The following is a 20,769-nucleotide window of genomic DNA, read 5'->3' on the forward strand; positions in this document are numbered from 1 at the left end:
TGCAGCCAGAGGAGTCACACCTGCAACAAGCATGAAGCCAGCGGAGTCACACCTGGAACAAGCATGCAGCCAGCGGAGTCACACCTGGAACAAGCATGCAGCCAGTGGAGTCACACCTGGAACAAGCATGCAGCCAGCGGAGTCACATCTGGAACAAGCATGCAGCCAGCGGAGTCACATCTGGAACAAGCATGCAGCCAGTGGAGTCACATCTGGAACAAGCATGCAGCCAGTGGAGTCACACCTGGAACAAGCATGCAGCCAGTGGAGTCACACCTGGAACAAGTATACAGCCAGTGGAGTCACACCTGGAACAAGCATGCAGCCAGCAGAGGCAAGCCTGGAACAAGCATGCAGCCAGTGGAGTCACACCTGGAACAAGCATGCAGCCATCGGAGTCACATCTGGAACAAGCATGCAACCAGTGGAGTCACACCTGGAACAAGCATGCAGCCATCGGAGTCACATCTGGAACAAGCATGCAGCCAGCGGAATCACACCTGGAACAAGCATGCAGCCAGCAGAGTCACACCTGGAACAAGCATGCAGCCAGCGGAGTCACACCTGGAACAAGCATGCAGCCAGCGGAGTCACACCTGGAACAAGCATGCAGCCATCGGAGTCACATCTGGAACAAGCATGCAGCTAGTGGAATCACACCTGGAACAAGCATGCAGCCAGTGGAGTCACACCTGGAACAAGCATGCAGCCAGTGGAGTCACACCTGGAACAAGCATGCAGCCAGCGGAGTCACACCTGGAACAAGCATGCAGCCAGTGGAGTCACACCTGAAACAAGCATGCAGCCATCAGAATCACACCTGGAACAAGCATGCAGCCATCGGAATCACACTTGGAACAAGCATGCAGCCAGTGGAGTCACACCTGGAACAAGCATGCAGCCAGTTGAGTCACACCTGGAACAAGCATGCAGCCAGTGGAGTCACACCTGGAACAAGCATGCAGCCAGTGGAGTCACACCTGGAACAAGCATGCAGCCAGCGGAGTCACACCTGGAACAAGCATGCAGCTAGTGGAGTCACACCTGGAACAAGCATGCAGCCAGTGGAGTCACACTTTTTACTGTAAAACACACACACACACACACACATATATATGTAGCCCATAGGTGTAGCCGTATACACGTGGCCTGTATGCTGACTTTTAAGCTCTTGTATAGTCCAATGCCCAGATACCTGGAGGAATTACTGAATTACTGGAGCCACATATTTCCCCCCCCCCCCCCCCCCCCGCAGACTGCTCCTTCCATCTCCAAGAACACATCATCACCAATCATTATCAGAATTGGATTCAAAACATATGTAGCCCATGAATTTCACACCCCATCTCTATGGAACTGCAGCCAGTCCCAGAGGCGCCAGGCCTGGCCAAAAACAACAATTATCATCCAAGCCTATAAGAATGCATAGTTTTTCCACGCAAGGCTTTCAGACCCCAGAGACAAGGCAAACAAACAAAACACTATTATTGTTATATAGGAAAAACAAAAAAGTTTGCTTTCTTAAAACAGAAAGAATTTGCGATAATTCAGGTTGGAGTGAGCTTGAGATGTCTCCCAGTGCATCACTGCTGAATATATGCAAATTAACCATTGTTACCCTTAGGGTGGCCACTAATGATCCAATCTTTTTCATCCAATCTTACCATTTCTATGTAATATAAGGTAACTGCCTGAAGTATCCATTCAGTATATTCACTCAATTTACCCTTATACTACATAGATTTGGTAAGATTGGATGAAAAAGATTGGATCATTAGTGGCTACCATTAGAAGCTAAACACACCTCCAGAACCACTTGAATGCAATGATGTGTCAGCTTGTTAATTTGTACAGAGCCATATTAATCCAACATGCATACAGACTGTTTCGGATTGTTTGATCCTCATCAGTGCATGGGCATGAATTAATTTGGCTCTATGGAGTAGGGCTTGTAACACCGAGAGGTGTTCCAGCAGTTCTGGAGGTGTGTTTAGCTTCTTAGGGCAACAATGGTTAATTTGCATATATTCAGCAGTGTTGCTCTGGAAGACATCTCAAGCTCACTCCAACCTGAATTATCGCAAATTATTTCTGTTTTAAGAAAGCAAACTTTTGTTTTCCTTAGTATTTTAGTAAGGGGGCTTTTAGGACCATTGTAGTCCCTTACACACTCCAATGAGTTCTGGTTCACCATGAGCTTGCTGGTTAGTCTGTACCTCTCGACTGTAATATAGGCACATAGTCCACAAGTTTGGCCACATACACACATAGCCATATTTGCGAAATCCGCACAAGTGCAAGCATACCCACCCACGCAATCCACACACACACACACACACACACACTACACCCCCCCCCACACACACACACACACTACACACTACACACACTACACACCCACGGACACACACACACACACACGGACACACACACACACGGACACACACACACACGGACACACACACACGGACACACACACACACAATCTGCATATTTGGAGCCATAACCACACAAGTAGCCATACCCGAGCAGGCATACCAACGCAATCCGCACATGCGTAGGCATACTCGTGCAATCCACGCACGTAGCCATACCTGCGCGATCCGCACATGTGTAGCCATACCCACACACACCACACACATGTAGCCAAGCCTACATAAACCACACACATGAAGCCGTACCCGCATAAACTCCATAACCCCACACACGTAGCCATACCCGCTCTCCGACTGCTGCCTGGCCAGCAATCTACCAGGCAGATCATTACCGCAGAGCAACGGCCAATAGCTTTGCTCTCAGCGAGATGTCACATCTGCGCCGCTCAGTTGGCCCTCTGTACCCCACCAGCAGAATGCATCGTCAGCCTGCAGGCTAACAACACGTCTGTACAGCCCCGGCCCAGCGAGGTCACCAAGGGATCGGAGCCAATCCCCGTCTAGCGTATACGAGCCTTTAGTCATACACACGTGAGCTACAGATTTAGCCACACACGGTGCATACATGCAGCACATTACAGAAGCCACAGGCATTGCTCAGCACCTCATCTGACTACATAATAAACAGCAGGAACTGCTGAGTCCTCATGTACATCACAGACATCTGCAACCACTCAGCTCCCCACCACCAGCATGCAGCGCTCTTACCCGGGGCACCACACAGGGGTAGCTGAAGAGACGCACTCCGCCAAAGTCATCCCCAGTGGCCACCAGCTTCCTGTCATGTGACTTGATGACGGAGTTTATGTCCGTGCCATCCGCTCCATCTGGCCAGACTCCTGCAAGGCATAATGATATCAGTGAGTGGACGGGTCACATGGAGAACATCAGGGGGCAGTCTGGAGTCCTTCCTGCCGGCTAGTAAAACTACAACTCCACACAACGTGTTTTTTTTGTTTGTGGATGGCTCAGGGAAGACTAAATTACCCACTAGGAGAGGCTTCCGACGACCAGCGATTTTTGGGGTGACAAGCGATAGTTTTCACGAACGCACAACGTGGATACAAGAGCGTGATCACTGTCACGACTGTCACAGCAGATCGGATGACTTCCCATTCGTTCCCGTCACATGTACCTGCTGGCCGGAAGATGGATCGCCGAATGCTCGTCATCAGGGGGTTGTCGCTGGATCCATCTTCCTCCGTCAGCCAATGTTATCAATTCCATTATAAGGGCCAATGGATTTTGAATCGAGCAATGATCGTTCCTTGGCGGGGATCCCCCATCCATCTGTCCATGGGTACTTAACTTAAAGGGTACCAGAGCCCAAACACAGATGAGAAATGGGGGGAGCAGGCATGTATGGTGAGCTATCCTGATGCTCACCACTTCCCCCGTTCTCCCTTCTGCCAGCTCTTTTATCTGCAATTGCCCTGTGACCCCGTCTTCTGGTAGGCCGGGTTGGGAACATTGAGGCTGAATTGAAACTTGCAAATTTCCAGCTCATCAGGGTGGGAAGTAAGAGGGGCGTGTCATACATACAAATACAGAGAGGGGCGTGTCATACATACAAATACAGAGAGGGGCGTGTCATACATACAAATACAGAGAGGGGCGTGTCATACATACAAATACAGAGAGGGGCGTGTCATACATACAAATACAGAGAGGGGCGTGTCATACATACAAATATCGAGAAAAGCGAGTCATACATACAAATACAGAGAAGGCCGTGTCATACATACAAATACAGAGAAGGTGCCTGGCTCTTCTACTGACCACATATGCTATTGCCCCGTTGTTATTGCCTGATGAAGCGGGATCAAACCTGCGAAACGCGTTGCATATTTGGAGTTCATAAATAAAATATATTGACTGTCTTCACTACAGTCGTCGTGTGTCTACATGGAGGAGGCAAGTCCACCACTACCTCCTCTATTTACCAAGAACTTGGTTTTTAAGCTCATTTAGCTTCCTTTTATCCTTTTGGCGCCTCTGTTCTCCTGCATAATATTGAGTCCACCCTGGTTGGAGGGTTGAACCCCCTTTTTTCTCATCTACAGAGAGCGACTTCTTATTCCTGAGTGGGGTCAGGAAAATCTGCCCACCTGCTTTTACAGTGGTTGCCAAATGGTAATCCTGGTTTGTGAGTATTAATATTTACTCTACCTAGTAACCATTTACCAGTACATATTACACTATTGGGGCTCTTGGTGTTCCTTGTTTTTAAATACAGAGAGGGGCATGTCATACATACAAATACAGAGAGGGGCGTGTCATACATACAAATACAGAGAGGGGCGTGTCATACATACAAATACAGAGAGGGGCGTGTCATACATACAAATACAGAGGGGCGTGTCATACATACAAATACAGAGGGGCGTGTCATACATACAAATACAGAGAGGGGCGTGTCATACATACAAATACAGAGAGGGGCGTGTCATACATACAAATACAGAGAGGGGCGTGTCATACATACAAATACAGAGAGGGGCGTGTCATACATACAAATACAGAGGGGCGTGTCATACATACAAATACAGAGATGGGCGTGTCATACATACAAATACAGAGAGGGGCGTATCATACATACAAATACAGAGAGGGGCGTGTCATACATACAAATACCAAATGGGATCGGGCTGGGCATCAGACCTGGGGCATCAGCACTGCCAGGAAAGTCTGAGAACCGCTGTGCTGCTAACTTACCCAACACATGGAAGCCGAGTGTACAGGATGCATTCTCCCACTCCACGTTCCGCACAGTCTCCGCACTGACGATCTGCTTGCCGGAGTCTGGATCCCCTGCACAGACAGAGAGAAGGCAAAATTTACCAGAAACTCTTCAGGGTACTATTCCCCCCTGTTTATTCCTGACGTTATATGTATGTTTTTTTACATCAAAATGTAATTGTGGGAACACACGTGAAACATACCAACCTTACATGATAAAGTATACATGCCCCTTCACACACATACTGCTGCTCAGGGCAGTTTCTGAGCTAAATAACTCCCAGGGTAAGGGTGCAAGAATTGCACCCCCCCCCCCCCCCCCATAGGCTCGAAAACTTTGAGGCTGCATTTCCACTTGTGCGGTGCGAATCGCCGCGGTAAAAATTCGAGCCTATTCGGTTCCATGCGAATTTTCATGCAAATTCGCATGGATGACGATGTATGCGAATTTAACCATGGCACTGCTGGTGTGCTTTTCCATTGTTTCTATGCGAATTCGCATGAAAATTCGCATACCCAAACCTCATGCGAATTTCCTATTAAATACATTGTATGCGATTCGCATAGCGGTATGCGATATGCGAATTCTGATGGCTCTGCCATGCGAATTTTTTCTGCACAGAAAAACGCAAAGGAATCCTGACAAGTGGAAACAGTCCCGTTCACTTGTATTGCTATGCGAATTTGCATGCGAAAACGCATGCGAATTCGCGATAGTGGAAATGAGCCCTAAGCGTAGGTAGCCTTTCCTGATATACTGTGTGCTGCTGGAGGGACTCCTCTCCTGATATACTCTGTGCTGCTGGAGGACTCTCGTCTCCTGATATACTCTGTGCTGCTGGAGGGACTCCTCTCCTGATATACTCTGTGCTGCCGGAGGGACTCTGCTCTCTCCACTATCTCACGCTGCTATATGCCTCTGGAATGCCTGTGTTTGTACACTACTGGGGGCTTTTAGGACCATTGTAGTCCCTTACACACCCCAATGAGTTCTGGGTCACCATGAGCTTGCTGGTTAGTTTGTACACTACAGCTTCCCAATTCTCAGGTTTCATTGGAATGCAGACAGAACTATATATAACCCGCGTCAGTAATGACCATTAGGAGTGAAGGACATTTTTTTCGATTAGGAGCACCAAGATGGCGCCTGGATAGGAAGCCACGGCCACAGGTCTCCGGCAATGACTTCTTTTTTTCTCCTCCCCCTGGGTCTCCCCTGGCCATGGCTCACCACAGAGGCTCCTTGTAGCATCTTCACTCCACCGCTGTGAAGTGCGGAGCGGTGCGCTCGCTCTCCGGGCTCCGGTTCCCCCTGTGCTCGCTCTGAGGACCGGCTCGCCACGTGGAGGACTCCAGAGAGAGCCGCCGACCAGAGCTCAGCATCCACGTGATCCGCATCACATGGACACTGGACAACTACACCATCGCTGCCCAGTGAGACCAGGACGCCGCCAGGACGAGCAAGAGGCCGTAAGGGTCTGTGCACCCCCCCCCCCCCCCCCCAGCTGTAAGCTGGGGACAGAAGCTCCCTCCGGCTCCCGCTCCATCATACCAGCCAGGGGTGCCCGCACTGTGCACGCCTCTCCTCTCCACAGCTGCACCATCTCCGGACAGACCAGCAATCGCCGCCGTCTGCCCCGTGGGGGGTCGGGCACCACCGCTCTGCAGGTCAGCCACAACAAAATAGACGGGAGGACTGTGGTGCTTGTGGTGGCCTGCCTGATTCTTATCCATGGGCCTACACTGCAACCAACACTGCCGGCTCCAGCTGCCTCGGGGATCCCTAGCTCTGGGCTTCTGCCACTCTGGGTGCGGGCTGCTCCATCGCTGCAGTTGGGGGGAGGTATGTCTGCCGCTGCTGCTCTATCTCTGCGGCCAGAGCAAATCAGTTACCTCTATCCACTATCCCCCAGCCTGTGAGTGGGAACATCAGACAGGCCACCAGCATCACAGCCCATGGCTCCAGCCCCCAGGTCTGCCCCTCAGCAGCAGCAGCAACGCAAATTCACTGTGGCCCCCTGGGCCCACCTCAGCCTAATGTGCATCCTGTGTCCATGGCTTGGTGCCATGCCCTTACAGCATCTCCATGCCCTGGAGCCCTGCAGCCAGCAGACATCTAGGAATACCTGCACCAGGGATGCACTCCTGCTCCGAAGACTTCCTTTTGGGCTCCTGTCAGACCCTTTGGGCCTACAAATCCAACCTCACCAGACTAGGCCGCAAGCCTGGGGACTTTCCAATCCAATCTGCCAGCCACCATGGAAACCCCAGGGGATTCTCGGACTCTCATTTCTCATCTATTCTTTCTCTCGCTCTCGCCTACTCTCTATCCTTCTCTCTCCTTTTCTTTTCTCTCTGCACTATCCCTTCAAGACCTTCTGTAGGGCATCTGAATTGCTGCAGAGCTGTTGAGCGCCACAACAGGATTGCGGCAGCTCCACTCAACATAGCACTCAAAAGCCCGCTCCTAGGTCCTCCTACACTGTCTTTGTGCATATGCCATGCTTTGAACATTCTATTGTATGTACTTACTGTATGCAGTACTGTATGTATTTGATGTACCATCACCGACCCTGTATGTGCCAAAAATAATTCCGGGTACAACCCCCGTTGTACTTGGCGAAATAAATGATTCTGATTCTGATTCTGACATATGACACAATAGCCGGTCTGTGGCGGAAGTCTGGAGAGTGGTTATTTTCATTGGATTAAAAAGAAAGAAAACTATGGTGTACAATTGGAGATTCAGGCTGTCTATAAAAAAAGTGAAAGGAATCTTGTAGATTTCCTGCCATACTTACAGTACAGGACCTCATAGTCTCCACTGTTGGTCATGAAGCAGGAGCTGTCCGAGGCCCAGTCCAGGTGTGTGATGTAGCTGGAGTGACCCTACGAGAAGGAGGAACACAGACTGTCAATGTGCCCTGGATATCGGACTTCTGTAGGCAGTGCTCCTAGCTGAGGGACGTCAGCAGAGACATCTCCAGGTGTTATGGGTGGATACTCACCATACACTTCCCAACACGCCGGTACTCTCGCCCGTCCTCCATCACTTCATACAGGTAAATGAAGTTGTCATGAGACCCCACTGCCAGATACTGACCATCTGTGGCACAGAAAAGGAGTTAGAGTGGACTCTATAGAAGATCTGCCACGTCAACAGGACCCTACAAGCTGACCCCTGTAGACCCATCTCATGTCACCAGCTGACCCCTGTAGACCCATCCTATATCATTAGGATCATACAAGGTTCCCCCTACATAACTTACTCCAAGACCATTCAGGAGGCCTCTTATTGCTTTATTCAAGTCACCAAAAACATAGGAAACTACTCATAGACCCGACCCATTCCACCAGGTTCCTACAGAGTACCCCCAACAACCATCCCATGTCACTAGGATCATACAAGATTATCTGAACATTTATATAGTGCTTTTCTCCTGTCGGACTCAAAGCGCTCAAGAGCTGCAGCCACCGGGACGCGCTCAAGAAGCCACCCTGCAGTGTTAGGGAGTCTTTACTGAATAGGTACTGACCCTAGTCAGGATTCGAACCCTGGTCTCCCATGTCAAAGGTGGTACCCTTAACCAGTACACTATCCAGCCCCCTAGTTACCTTTACCATGTCAACAAGCCCACCCAGGAGGCCACCTATATCGCCCACCAGTAACACACAGAATAACACCTGCAGACCTGCCTTATGGCATCAAAACCATACAGGGCGCCTCAACATAGATCTGCCTCATGTCACCAGCACCACATAGGGTGCTACCAACAGACTAATGTGACAGAATTGCCATACCAGGACTGTAGCTGATGCAGCTGATCTGCTCTCCAGCGTCCGATATACTAGTCACAATGACATGGGTCTGAGAGTCCAGGACTAGGAACCTGTGAGATGGAAAAGGAGCAACAACGTCAGATACTGAGAGGAATAGGAGAGACAAGACGGAACCACAGATATGGAGGACATTTCCAGCATGCTTTATATTGTTCCTCACCTTCCATTGCAGGTTCCCACCGCCACAACGCTGCCGGACGGGTGGAAGGCGGCTGCTCGGGCAGAATCCTGAGTGAGGAGGAAGAGGACAGCGATTATTGCCACTGTATTCTATGTGGCCATCTGCAGTGTGTAGAGTGCTTATCACCATGAGTCTCCATATCTCACCTCCAGAGTGGTGGTCCACACCGGCTGGTGCTCCTTGCTGTTCCACAGATGAACCAGCTTGTCATGTCCACAGGTCAAGAAAAGGTCCTGAGACGGGTGAGAGCAGAGACCCCACAGCTCATCTGTGTGACCCTGAAACAGAGGTAACAGAAGCACAATCGTCAAGTATGATATCTTCATTTCTGTCTGGCAAAAAGAGGATGGTAATTAACATTGAGGTAGTCTCAAAGCTGCTGGCCCAGCTTTAGGTACAGCTATGGCATTGCCTGGCACTTGGTACACAGTTATGCTTCTGCTAGCCCCGATGTGCAGAAGAGTTTCAACTTTGTGGTAAAGACCCTTTGGATTCTGCCCACCCCAGCTGGATGTAGCTACCAACAGGCAGAGCTCCGCCCACTATCATAATGGAAAACATCACTTCCTGAGTGTAGTCCAGATATTATCTGCATCACACACCTTACAAACACTGTACCTGTATCAGGCAGTTCAGGCCGCTCTCCAAGTTTCCTTTCATGACACAGTTTTTGGTAGTCCCGACATATAATGTGTCTCCATTCCGGCCCTCAGCGATGGTCCGAACTGGTCCAAAACACTCTGGAATCTGAAGAAGAGAAAATCAGTGTACAGATGTATACGTGGGAGTCCTGGTCTTCTCTTTCCCTCATATCCAAGCGTCCTGCTCCCTCATCCCATCATACTATGGTCTCCTGCACCCCACCCCATCATATATACAGTGGTGTGAAAAACTATTTGCCCCCTTCCTGATTTCTTATTCTTTTGCATGTTTGTCACACTTAAATGTTTCTGCTCATCAAAAACCGTTAACTATTAGTCAAAGATAACATAATTGAACACAAAATGCAGTTTTAAATGACGATTTTTATTATTTAGTGAGAAAAATAACTCAAAACCTACATGGCCCTGTGTGAAAAAGAAATTGCCCCCTGAACCTAATAACTGGTTGGAACACCCTTAGCAGCAATAACTGCAATCAAGCGTTTGCGATAACTTGCAACAAGTCTTTTACAGCGCTCTGGAGGAATTTTGGCCCACTCATCTTTGCAGAATTGTTGTAATTCAGCTTTATTTGAGGGTTTTCTAGCATGAACCGCCTTTTTAAGGTTATGCCACAACATTTCAATAGGATTCAGGTCAGGACTTTGACTAGGCCACTCCAAAGTCTTCATTTTGTTTTTCTTCAGCCATTCAGAGGTGGATTTGCTGGTGTGTTTTGGGTCATTGTCCTGCTGCAGCACCCAAGATCGCTTCAGCTTGAGTTGACGAACAGGTGGCCGGACATTCTCCTTCAGGATTTTTTGGTAGACAGTAGAATTCATGGTTCCATCTATCACAGCAAGCCTTCCAGGTCCTGAAGCAGCAAAACAACCCCAGACCATCACACTACCACCACCATATTTTACTGTTGGTATGATGTTCTTTTGCTGAAATGCTGTGTTAGTTCTACGCCAGATGTAACGGGACACGCACCTTCCAAAAAGTTCAACTTTTGTCTTGCCGGTCCACAAGTTATTTTCCCAAAAGTCTTTCCAATCATTGAGATGTTTTTTTAGCAAAATTGAGACAAGCCTTAATGTTCTTTTTGCTTAAAAGTGGTTTGCGCCTTGGATATCTGCCATGCAGACCGTTTTTTGCCCAGTCTCTTTCTTATGGTGGAGTCGTGAACAATGACCTTAATTAAGGCAAGTGAGGCCTGCAGTTCTTTAGATGTTGTCCTGGGGTCTTTTGTGGCCTCTCGGATGAGTTTTCTCAGCGCTCTTGGGGTAATTTTGGTCGGCCAGCCACTCCTGGGAAGGTTCTTCACTGTTCCATGTTTTTGCCATTTGTGGATAATGGCTCTCACTGTAATTCGCTGGAGTCACAAAGCTTTAGAAATGGCTTTATAACCTTTACCAGACTGATAGATCTCAATTTCAGTACTTTGTTCTCATTTGTTCCTGAATTTCTTTGGATCTTGGCATGATGTCTAGCTTTTGAGGTGCTTTTGGTTTACTTCTCTGTGTCAGATAGCTCCTATTTAAGTGATTTCTTGATTGAAACAGGTGTGGCAGTAATCAGGCCTGGGGGTGACTACAGAAATTGAACTCAGGTGTGATAAACCACACACAGGAGTCCTTCATAACCAAGCCTTCTGTGTCCCATCATACCCGGGTGTCCTGCACCCTAGTCCTTCATAACCAAGCCTCCTGTGTCCCATCATATCCAGGTCTCCTGCACACTAGTCCTTCACAACCAACCCTCCTGTGTCCCATCATATCCAGGTCTCCTGCATCCCAGTCCTTCACAACCAAGCCTCCTGTGTCCCATCATACCCGGGTCTCCTGCACCCTAGTCCTTCATAACCAAGCCTCCTGTGTCCCATCATACCCGGGTCTCCTGCACCCTAGTCCTTCATAACCAAGCTTCCTGAGTCCCATCATACCCGGGTCTCCTGCACCCTAGTCCTTCATAACCAAGCCTCCTGTGTCCCATCATATCCAGGTCTCCTGCATCCCAGTCCTTCACAACCAACCCTCCTGTGTCCCATCATATCCAGGTCTCCTGCATCCCAGTCCTTCACAACCAACCCTCCTGTGTCCCATCATTCCCAGGTCTCCTGCACGCTAGTCCTTCACAACCAAGCCTCCTGTGTCCCATCATACCCAGGTCTCCTGCACGCTAGTCCTTCACAACCAACCTCCTGTGTCCCATCATACCCAGGTCTCCTGCACCCTAGTCCTTCATAACCAAGCCTCCTGTGTCCCATCATACCCAGGTCTCCTGCCGCTAGTCCTTCATAACCAAGCCTCCTGTGTCCCATCATACCCAGGTCTCCTGCACCCTAGTCCTTCATAACCAAGCCTCCTGTGTCCCATCATACCCAAGTCTCCTGCACGCTAGTCCTTCATAACCAAGTCTCCTGTGTCCCATCATACCCAGGGTCTCCTGCATCCCATTCCTTCACAACCAACCTCCTGTGTCCCATCATATCTGGGTCTGCTGCACCCTAGTCCCTCATAACCAAGCCTCCTGTGTCCCATCATACCCAGGGTCTCCTGCACGCTAGTCCTTCATAACCAAGCCTCCTGTGTCCTGTACGCTAGTCCTTCACAACCAACCCTCCTGTGTCCCATCATATCCAGGTCTCCTTCACCCTAGTCCTTCACAACCAAGCCTCCTGTGTCCCATCATATCCAGGTCTCCTGCACCCTAGGTCTTCATAACCAAGCCTCCTGTGTCCCATCATACCCGGGTCTCCTGCACCCTAGGTCTTCATAACCAAGCCTCCTGTGTCCCATCATATCCAGGTCTCCTGCACCCTAGGTCTTCATAACCAAGCATCCTGTGTCCCATCATATCCAGGTCTCCTGCACCCTAGTCCTTCACAACCAACCTCCTGTGTCCCAGCATACCCGGGTCTCCTGTACCCTAGTCCTTTATAACCAAGCCTCCTGTGTCCCAGCATACCCGGGTCTCCTGCACTTTCTTGTAGTCTCGGTCCCAGAGAATGATTCTGCCGTCTTTGCCACCTCCAGAGAGAAGGGTGCCGTTTCTACACACACAAAGAGCAAAGATTGCACCATCGTGAGCTCCATTCATGGCTTGTGAGATCCGGTGACTGCCTGTAAGAGACGCATGTGGTTAAGTGTAATACATGTATCAGTTGTACCCCCATTTGACCTGTACCATACACATGACCTGTAACCCCTTCTGTCCTCACATAGGACTTGTACACCCTCCATCCCCAACATTACCCCACACATGAGCTGTACACCTTTTATCTACACAAAAGGGAACCTGAACTGAGAGGGATATATTCATTTCCTTTTAAACAATGCACATTACCTGGCAGTCCTGCTGATCCTTCTAATGGCTCGTACAAAACGTCCAACAAAGTGCACGACCAACTCCACAACATGGCCGACCCCACTACCAATAGTTGACCGCACCCTTGTGTCCCCCATTTACCCCACACATGACCTGTACCCTGCTGTCCCCCCCCTTTACCCCAACCACACATGCCCTGCACCCTTGTGTCCTCCCTTTACTCCTGCTGTCCCCCCCCCCCCCCCAATTTGTGCCAACCACATGAGACCTGTACCCTGCTGCCCCCCTTTACCCCCCCCACACGCGACCTGCACCCCTGTGTCCTCCCTTTATGCCCACGCATGACCTGTACCCTGCTGTCCCCCTTAACCCCAACCACATGACCTGCACTCGTGTGTCCCCCCTTTACTCCTACACACGTGACCTGCACCCTGCTGTCCCCCCCTGTACCCCAACCACACATGACCTGCACCCTGCTGTTCCCCCTGTACCCCAACCACACATGACCTGCATGCTTGTATACTCACCTTTGCCCCACACAAATAGGTTCCCGTTGGAGTCTCCGGTCACCACGTCTCCATTTTCAGCAAATGCCACACAAAGGACAAAGCGCGGCTTCTCGTATTTCTGTGAGGAGAGAAGTGTACCATTAGATACATCACACAATCTGCCCATCAGTGGCGTCACCTGTGCCCTCCACCACCGCTTGGGTACCCTGAACCCCTCTCTCCCTCCCCACCACAGATGCCAGTACTCATTCCTTCCTTGTGTCTTATTAGCCTATCAGTGACTGCCACCTACTGGTGACTTCACACATGATGCTGGGGAAATATTTTGGGGATGAATAGACATGATTAATGAGATGCTAATCGTTCCAACTTTATGCAAATTTAGTTTCACTTATTATACTGCTTGAAAATGGTCTAATCAAGTACAGATGCTACCAATTTGAACTGGCTCAGTTCCAAGATGCATATAAACTGCAATACAGTTTGCATGAAGATGGAAAAATACAGTTCATTGAACAGATCTATAGAATGAAGATGAATTAGTTAAAATATCGCTAGCTAACACATTTTCTCAGTTTTGATTAGCATTAAAGTACCACTACCACAAAAAAAAAAATGTAAGATTTAAAAATACATGTGTACACATACTTATTGAAAGTATGTAGAATGGGTTTGGTGGTACTTGTAGGGACCAAGAACACCTAAAAGAGAAGCGGAGAGAGACTAGGAGCCCAATGTTGCAGTATCCAGGGTGGGATTTAGGCCAAGGCCACCTAGGCCATGGCCTAGGGCGCTAGGGGAGAAGGGGTACCAAAGCAGCAGGCTAAACTGGTACAGCATTTGCAAGCTTGCAAATGCTACAATGCAGGGAGATCAGGCTAGCGTCTGACCGCGGTACTCTGCTGCTAGCCAACTGTGCAGCGGCCACCTTGCTCTCTGTGCACGTTTGCATTGTGGCCGGCGGCTATAGACTTGGGCAGCATTGGAGACGGAAAGTAAGAGGAAGCTTCTGCACTGGAGACGAGCGGAGAAATGAGTGACACTGATGGCTGCTGCGGTGTGAAGGGGAGCTGGCTACCTATACTGAAAAAGGGTGGGTAAAGGAGGAATTAAGGGAGTCATCTGGCTACCTATACTGGAGGGAAGGGGTCATCTGGCTACCTATACTAGAGGGAAAGGGGGAGGGGTCATCTGGCTACCTATACTAGAGGGAAAGGGGGAGGGGTCATCTGGCTACCTATACTGGAGAGAAAGGTGCTAGGGGTTATCTGGCTACCTATACTGGAGAGAAAAGTGCTAGGGGTTATCTGGCTACCTATACTGGAGAGAAAGGTGCTAGGGGTTATCTGGCTACCTATACTGGAGGGAAAGGTGCTAGGGGTCATCTGGCTACCTATACTGGAGAGAAAGGTGCTAGGGGTTATCTGGCTACCTATACTGGAGAGAAAGGTGCTAGGGGTTATCTGGCTACCTATACTGGAGAGAAAGGTGCTAGGGGTTATCTGGCTACCTATACTGGAGGGAAAGGTGCTAGGGGTCATCTGGCTACCTATACTGGAGGGAAAAGTGCTAGGGGTTATCTGGCTACCTATACTAGAGAGAAAGGGGGAGGGGTCATCTGGCTACCTATACTGGAGGGAAAGGTGCTAGGGGTTATCTGGCTACCTATACTGGAGGGAAAAGTGCTAGGGGTTATCTGGCTACCTATACTAGAGAGAAAGGTGCTAGGGGTTATCTGGCTACCTATACTGGAGGGAAAAGTGCTAGGGGTTATCTGGCTACCTATACTAGAGAGAAAGGTGCTAGGGGTTATCTGGCTACCTATACTGGAGGGAAAGGTGCTAGGGGTTATCTGGCTACCTATACTGGAGGGAAAGGTGCTAGGGGTTATCTGGCTACCTATACTGGAGGGAAAGGTGCTAGGGGTTATCTGGCTACCTATACTGGAGGGAAAGGTGCTAGGGGTTATCTGGCTACCTATACTGGAGGGAAAAGTGCTAGGGGTTATCTGGCTACCTATACTAGAGAGAAAGGTGCTAGGGGTTATCTGGCTACCTATACTGGAGAGAACGGTGCTAGGGGTTATCTGGCTACCTATACTGGAGAGAATGGTGCTAGGGGTTATCTGGCTACCTATACTGGAGAGAATGGTGCTAGGGGTTATCTGGCTACCTATACTGGAGAGAACGGTGCTAGGGGTTATCTGGCTACCTATACTGGAGGGAAAGGTGCTAGGGGTTATCTGGCTACCTATACTGGAGGGAAAAGTGCTAGGGGTCATCTGGCTACCTATACTGGAGAGAACGGTGCTAGGGGTTATCTGGCTACCTATACTGGAGGGAATGGTGCTAGGGGTTATCTGGCTACCTATACTGGAGAGAACGGTGCTAGGGGTTATCTGGCTACCTATACTGGAGGGAAAGGTGCTAGGGGTTATCTGGCTACCTATACTGGAGAGAACGGTGCTAGGGGTTATCTGGCTACCTATACTGGAGAGAAAAGTGTTAGGGGTTATCTGGCTACCTATACTGGAGGGAAAGGTGCTAGGGGTTATCTGGCTACCTATACTGGAGGGAAAGGGGGATGAGTCATCTGGCTACCTATACTGGAGAGAAAGGTGCTAGGGGTTATCTGGCTACCTATACTGAAGGTGGGTGGCAGTGGCCTTGGGCGGCAAAGAGTATAAATCCAGCCCTGGCAGTATCGTGCGCCTACACTCTACTCCTTATGCTGCTAAGGAATTTTTATGTACTGACCCGAGAAAGCGGGCCATGACCTGCGAAATGTGTTGTCAATATTTTTAATAAATATTTTTCCAGTTGAACTGGTAAAGCTTTAACACCCAAATATTTTGGGCACCTCCACTCCACCCTTCTATCAAAAGTGTGCTTCTTTCAGAGTAAAATGTGCTATAGATTACTTTTCCCTACACCGCTGTCACAGTAGGCAATAAACAGCTTTTGAACGCATACATCTCTTCCTGGGGAATCTTCAATGCTCTCTGGAAAGGATCTATACAAAGATGCAAGTTGCCTACCTACTTTCTGGCACACTAGTTTGGCAGCTGTACTGAGAAACGGATATTCAGTATGCTTCTGATAATAAAAGAAACACTTGAGAACCCCCCATGAAGAGATGGGCTAGTCCAAAACATCTCAGATTTCTACTTCTTACTGTAAGTGACAGCAACATAGGAAAAAAAACTACATGTATAGTGCATTTTACTCTTTATTTTTTATACACATGCATTTAAAAATATTACCTTTTTTTTTTGCGAAAGTGACCTTTTAACCTCTTGAGGACCGCAGTGTTAAACCCCCCTAAAGACTAGGCCATTTTTTGTCAAATAGGCCACTGTAGCTTTAAGGCCAAGCTGCAGGGCTGCACAACTCAGCACACCAGTGATCCCCCCCTCCTTTTCTCCCCACCAACAGAGCTCTCTGTTGGTGGGGTCTGACTGCTCCCCCAATGTTTATTTTTTTTATAAATATTTTTCTTATATATTTTTTAATAAATACATTGCTTTCTTTTTTTTCCCTTTTCCAGCAGCCAGCCAATCATGGCGATCAGCTGTCATAGGCTTCTGCCTTTGAGAGCCAATCACTCTCTAGTGTCCCAGGGCTGTCTCCAGTACAGCGCTGCTGCAGACCGTAGCGCTGTACAAGGTAATTAGATGGCGGTCTCCGAGCGGCGAACAACATTTACTTACCCAGGGCTTCCTCCAACCCCTATCATCCGACGTGCCCCCACGCAGCAGCTCCAGTCCCAGCCCCAGCCCAGGTTCCCCGCCGGTGCAGAGGCCGACCTCGCGGGGTCGTCCTCTACTGCGCCTGCGCTAATGTCCTATTGATGGATAGCGGCGCTTGCACAAGCACAGTAATCACTCACATGGTGTGGAGTGTCCTGTTCAGACAGTAGTTCGCGAGCTGCCCTCGCAAGGTCGGCCTCTGCACCAGTGGGGACCCCAGACCGGCAGGTGGTACCGGAGCTGCTGGGTAACGATGCTGGAATGAAAGATTCATACTCATTCACAGCATGCAGAGAGGCGGGGGAGCGGCAGGAGGCCCATCCAGGGAGCTCTGGAAACCCTGCAGGAACACCCCTGGCAGGCGGTTTGAACGGGGAATCCCTCTCCCACATTTACATTTGAGATTAGTGACAAATATTGTTGCTATTTTCGGGGGGCTATAGCACCGCGGTTGGGGGACACAGAGCCACGTCATTAGGCAGAGAACATGCCTCTGTATCCCATCTGCCCCCCAAAAAAACCACTTTGTGTTCTCTTTAAAATAATTTTTCAGCACTTTGCAATTGAAAAAGTACCAAAAAAGTAGATGAAAAAGTACTATCAAAATTAATTTTAATATTTTCTTGCTTGCTGATGATTTAAAAAAAGTATTTTATTGACAAGCTGTGCAAATATCACCTAGGAGAAAAAATTCAGCAGACACAGGCCCATATGCAATTCTTCTGTTGCCTTTTTCTCCTACCATTGTTCCCCTGAGAGCTTACCTCGAACACCCCCTGCCTCTTGCTGAGCGTGGCGGTCCCTCCGGCGGCTCCGGCCCCTGCGGCCCCCTCCAGGCTCCAGTAGTACAGCTGAGATTTGCCGCAGGTGATGATGAGGTTAGGTTCTGTGGGGTGGAAGATGGTAGCCAGGACCGGCTCTGTGGAACACTGGTAACAGAGAGAGTGGAGGTGTGAGCACCGTTATGGCATCATCGTGTGTCATTAGGGCACAGGTGTCAAACAACGCCCGCGGGGCAAATCTGGCCCTTCTCAACATTTTAAATGGCCCTCGAAAGCTTCAAATGTGCATCATTCTAAAGGTGCGTACCCCGTGCACTATTGTAACAAACGACGGTTCAGTCAGACCCTCCCGCTGGGCGGACGTTCTGCCGACAGTAGGGCGTGTGTACAGTCTGTTGGCAGACTGATAAGACACGTACACACGTCCTACTGTCGGCAGGATGTCCGCCCAGCGGGAGGGTCTGACGGAACCTTCGTTTGTTACAATAGTGCACGGGGTACGCACCTTAAGCAGTGAAGCACTGTGAGGAGTGACAGTACACTGCCTTCACCTACAAAGGACCACACCAGAGTGTTTCCGGTTGAAACATTGTCAGCTTCAGCTGGAACACAGCAACAGCTGACGGGACCCCCAGCTATGGGCCACTGGTTAGCATGGGATCCAACTCACACTCTCCTCTCACCGCTCTATGCTTGCGTACCTTTAGCTCCCAATCACATGACATGCAAGTAGATACAAAGATATGCAGCATAGAGCATATGACTGTCAGGAAGGACAGAGATGACAGATAGCAGCAGTGGAGCAGGTAAATATCAGACTGCACCACTGCACCACTCTCCCTTATCCCCCAGTCAGGTTCAATAATGGCGCACACAGTGGGACACTGCCTGGTGTTAAGCAGCAGGGGTGGAGGGAGTAGGATTAGGTAGAGGGAGGAGTCAGTGTGCCCATATGCATTGATACATTACCTTGTCCCAGCGATCGCACCTTCACTTCCTCAGTTATTTTGCAGTAGTCCTGCATCCAGCCAATCACCTTGTGGCTTCAGTTCCCGCATGGTGATTGGCTGGCTGCAGGACTACAGCAAACTAACTAGGAAGTGAATTAGCCCGGGACAAGGTAACGTATGCTAGATGCCGGTGATGTGTCTGATTGCGTTGCCTGTTAATTTGCACTGCCCCGCATGCGCAGTAGGAGACTGTGCGGCCACATTTCCTATTTAATTATGCTGCTGGTGGTAAAATACTAAATATCTCAGCTTCCACACCTCTTACACTCCCCAAATGTTCAGGGTAGGGAGGGGATCCCCCGAACTACCTATATGCCAAATTGCCCCGCTGGTTCCCGAGATAGACTACAGAAACCTATCTCGGGAACCAGCGGGGCTCGGGGGCTGCAATTTGGCATAGAGGTAGTTCGGAGGGTCCCCTCCCTACCCTGAAAATTTGGGGAATGTAGGAGGTGTGGAAGCTGAGATATTTAGTATTTTACCACCAACAGCATAATTAACTTCACACTGAGCATGCGTGCTACTCAGTGAGGAAGGGAGCTTCTTGGCAGCACAATCAGACATTACAACAGTAATGACATCTAGTTACTATGGTTCTTTAACGTTTTAGGACTTTTTAAAACGTTAAATAACCTTGAAAGCAAGATGTCATTTTCGGCATCATGTATATGAACGATACAACAGCGTTTTGAAATAGAATACAATAAAATGATAAATAGCATTTTGTAATACATTTATCGGTGGAGCAGTGTGCCATTTTTTTAACCTGCACATCCCTTCATCCCTCCACGATTACTATAGTTATGCCACTTTGCTTGACACTATTCAATAAATGTTAAACCTTACTAAACCAACTGTCCCGTGACTTTGACTATGTCTTTGATTTTGGCCCCCTACATGATTGGAGTTTGACACCCCTACATTAGGGCATCTACATAACACTCACCTTGACCTCAGTCACCTTCATCTCGCGCTGCCACTGCCACACCGACAGGACATGGTCCCCAGATTCATCACACGCACAAAGATGGCTGCCACCATCCTGCCAAGCACAAGAGAGGGGTCACACGGTCATCATGGGGACAGACAGAGGAACAAGCCTCTGTGGTGGTGATACTCACAGTCTTGGAGAAGCTCAGACAGGTCACCGCTCTGTCAAAGTGTCCCACACCGATGACGTGCAGTGTGCAGAGACTGACCGAGTGCCAGATGCGGACGTGCGGCGGCAGAGCCTGCGCGGAAGGAAATATGGTGGACACATCGTCACATGAAACAGATGACAGGAATAAGGATAAGAGAATAAAGCAAAAAAAAAAAAAAAAAAATATTGCCAGAAAATTTTTTTGATTGGATTGAGTGTAGGGGTGATTGATAAAACCCACCAATCCCTGTGTGAGGTGAGATCATGTGACTAGAAGATCTGGGCTGCTCGGGGGACGGCTCATCCACAGCTCTGCCATAAAGCAGGACTCTACCGGTAACTTATGTCAAAGCAACGGTGTCATAGGATGAAGCCTCGACGCGTGACCTGCGATTTATGAGAGGCCCACTCAA

General features: G+C 49.3%; 3 protein-coding genes across 21 annotated transcripts in view; 1 reads left to right on the forward strand and 2 right to left on the reverse strand.

Annotated features, from left to right (window-relative positions):
• Positions 1-20,769, forward strand: part of GIPR (gastric inhibitory polypeptide receptor) — a 309,157-nt gene that overhangs the window by 143,613 nt on the left and 144,775 nt on the right. The window lies entirely within an intron of this gene.
• The window catches only part of GPR4 (G protein-coupled receptor 4), a 228,422-nt gene that overhangs the window by 72,927 nt on the left and 134,726 nt on the right, over positions 1-20,769 (reverse strand). The gene's annotated exons all lie outside the window — the stretch shown is intronic.
• EML2 (EMAP like 2) overlaps positions 1-20,769 on the reverse strand; it is a 56,220-nt gene that overhangs the window by 1,610 nt on the left and 33,841 nt on the right. For all 4 annotated transcript variants that reach the window (XM_068250101.1, XM_068250099.1, XM_068250102.1 and 1 more), the window contains 13 exons: positions 20,337-20,447; positions 20,162-20,257; positions 18,188-18,352; positions 13,694-13,793; positions 12,807-12,961; positions 9,814-9,942; positions 9,342-9,473; positions 9,175-9,242; positions 8,976-9,064; positions 8,183-8,280; positions 7,976-8,063; positions 5,151-5,246; positions 3,144-3,274 (listed from right to left, as the gene is read on the reverse strand). In XM_068250101.1, the coding sequence (XP_068106202.1) occupies positions 3,144-3,274; positions 5,151-5,246; positions 7,976-8,063; positions 8,183-8,280; positions 8,976-9,064; positions 9,175-9,242; positions 9,342-9,473; positions 9,814-9,942; positions 12,807-12,961; positions 13,694-13,793; positions 18,188-18,352; positions 20,162-20,257; positions 20,337-20,447 (1,458 nt within the window). The remainder of the gene's footprint in view (positions 1-3,143; positions 3,275-5,150; positions 5,247-7,975; positions 8,064-8,182; positions 8,281-8,975; positions 9,065-9,174; positions 9,243-9,341; positions 9,474-9,813; positions 9,943-12,806; positions 12,962-13,693; positions 13,794-18,187; positions 18,353-20,161; positions 20,258-20,336; positions 20,448-20,769) is intronic.

The sequence above is a fragment of the Hyperolius riggenbachi genome, chromosome 8, assembly GCF_040937935.1.
Source record: "Hyperolius riggenbachi isolate aHypRig1 chromosome 8, aHypRig1.pri, whole genome shotgun sequence".
NCBI lineage: Eukaryota > Metazoa > Chordata > Amphibia > Anura > Hyperoliidae > Hyperolius > Hyperolius riggenbachi.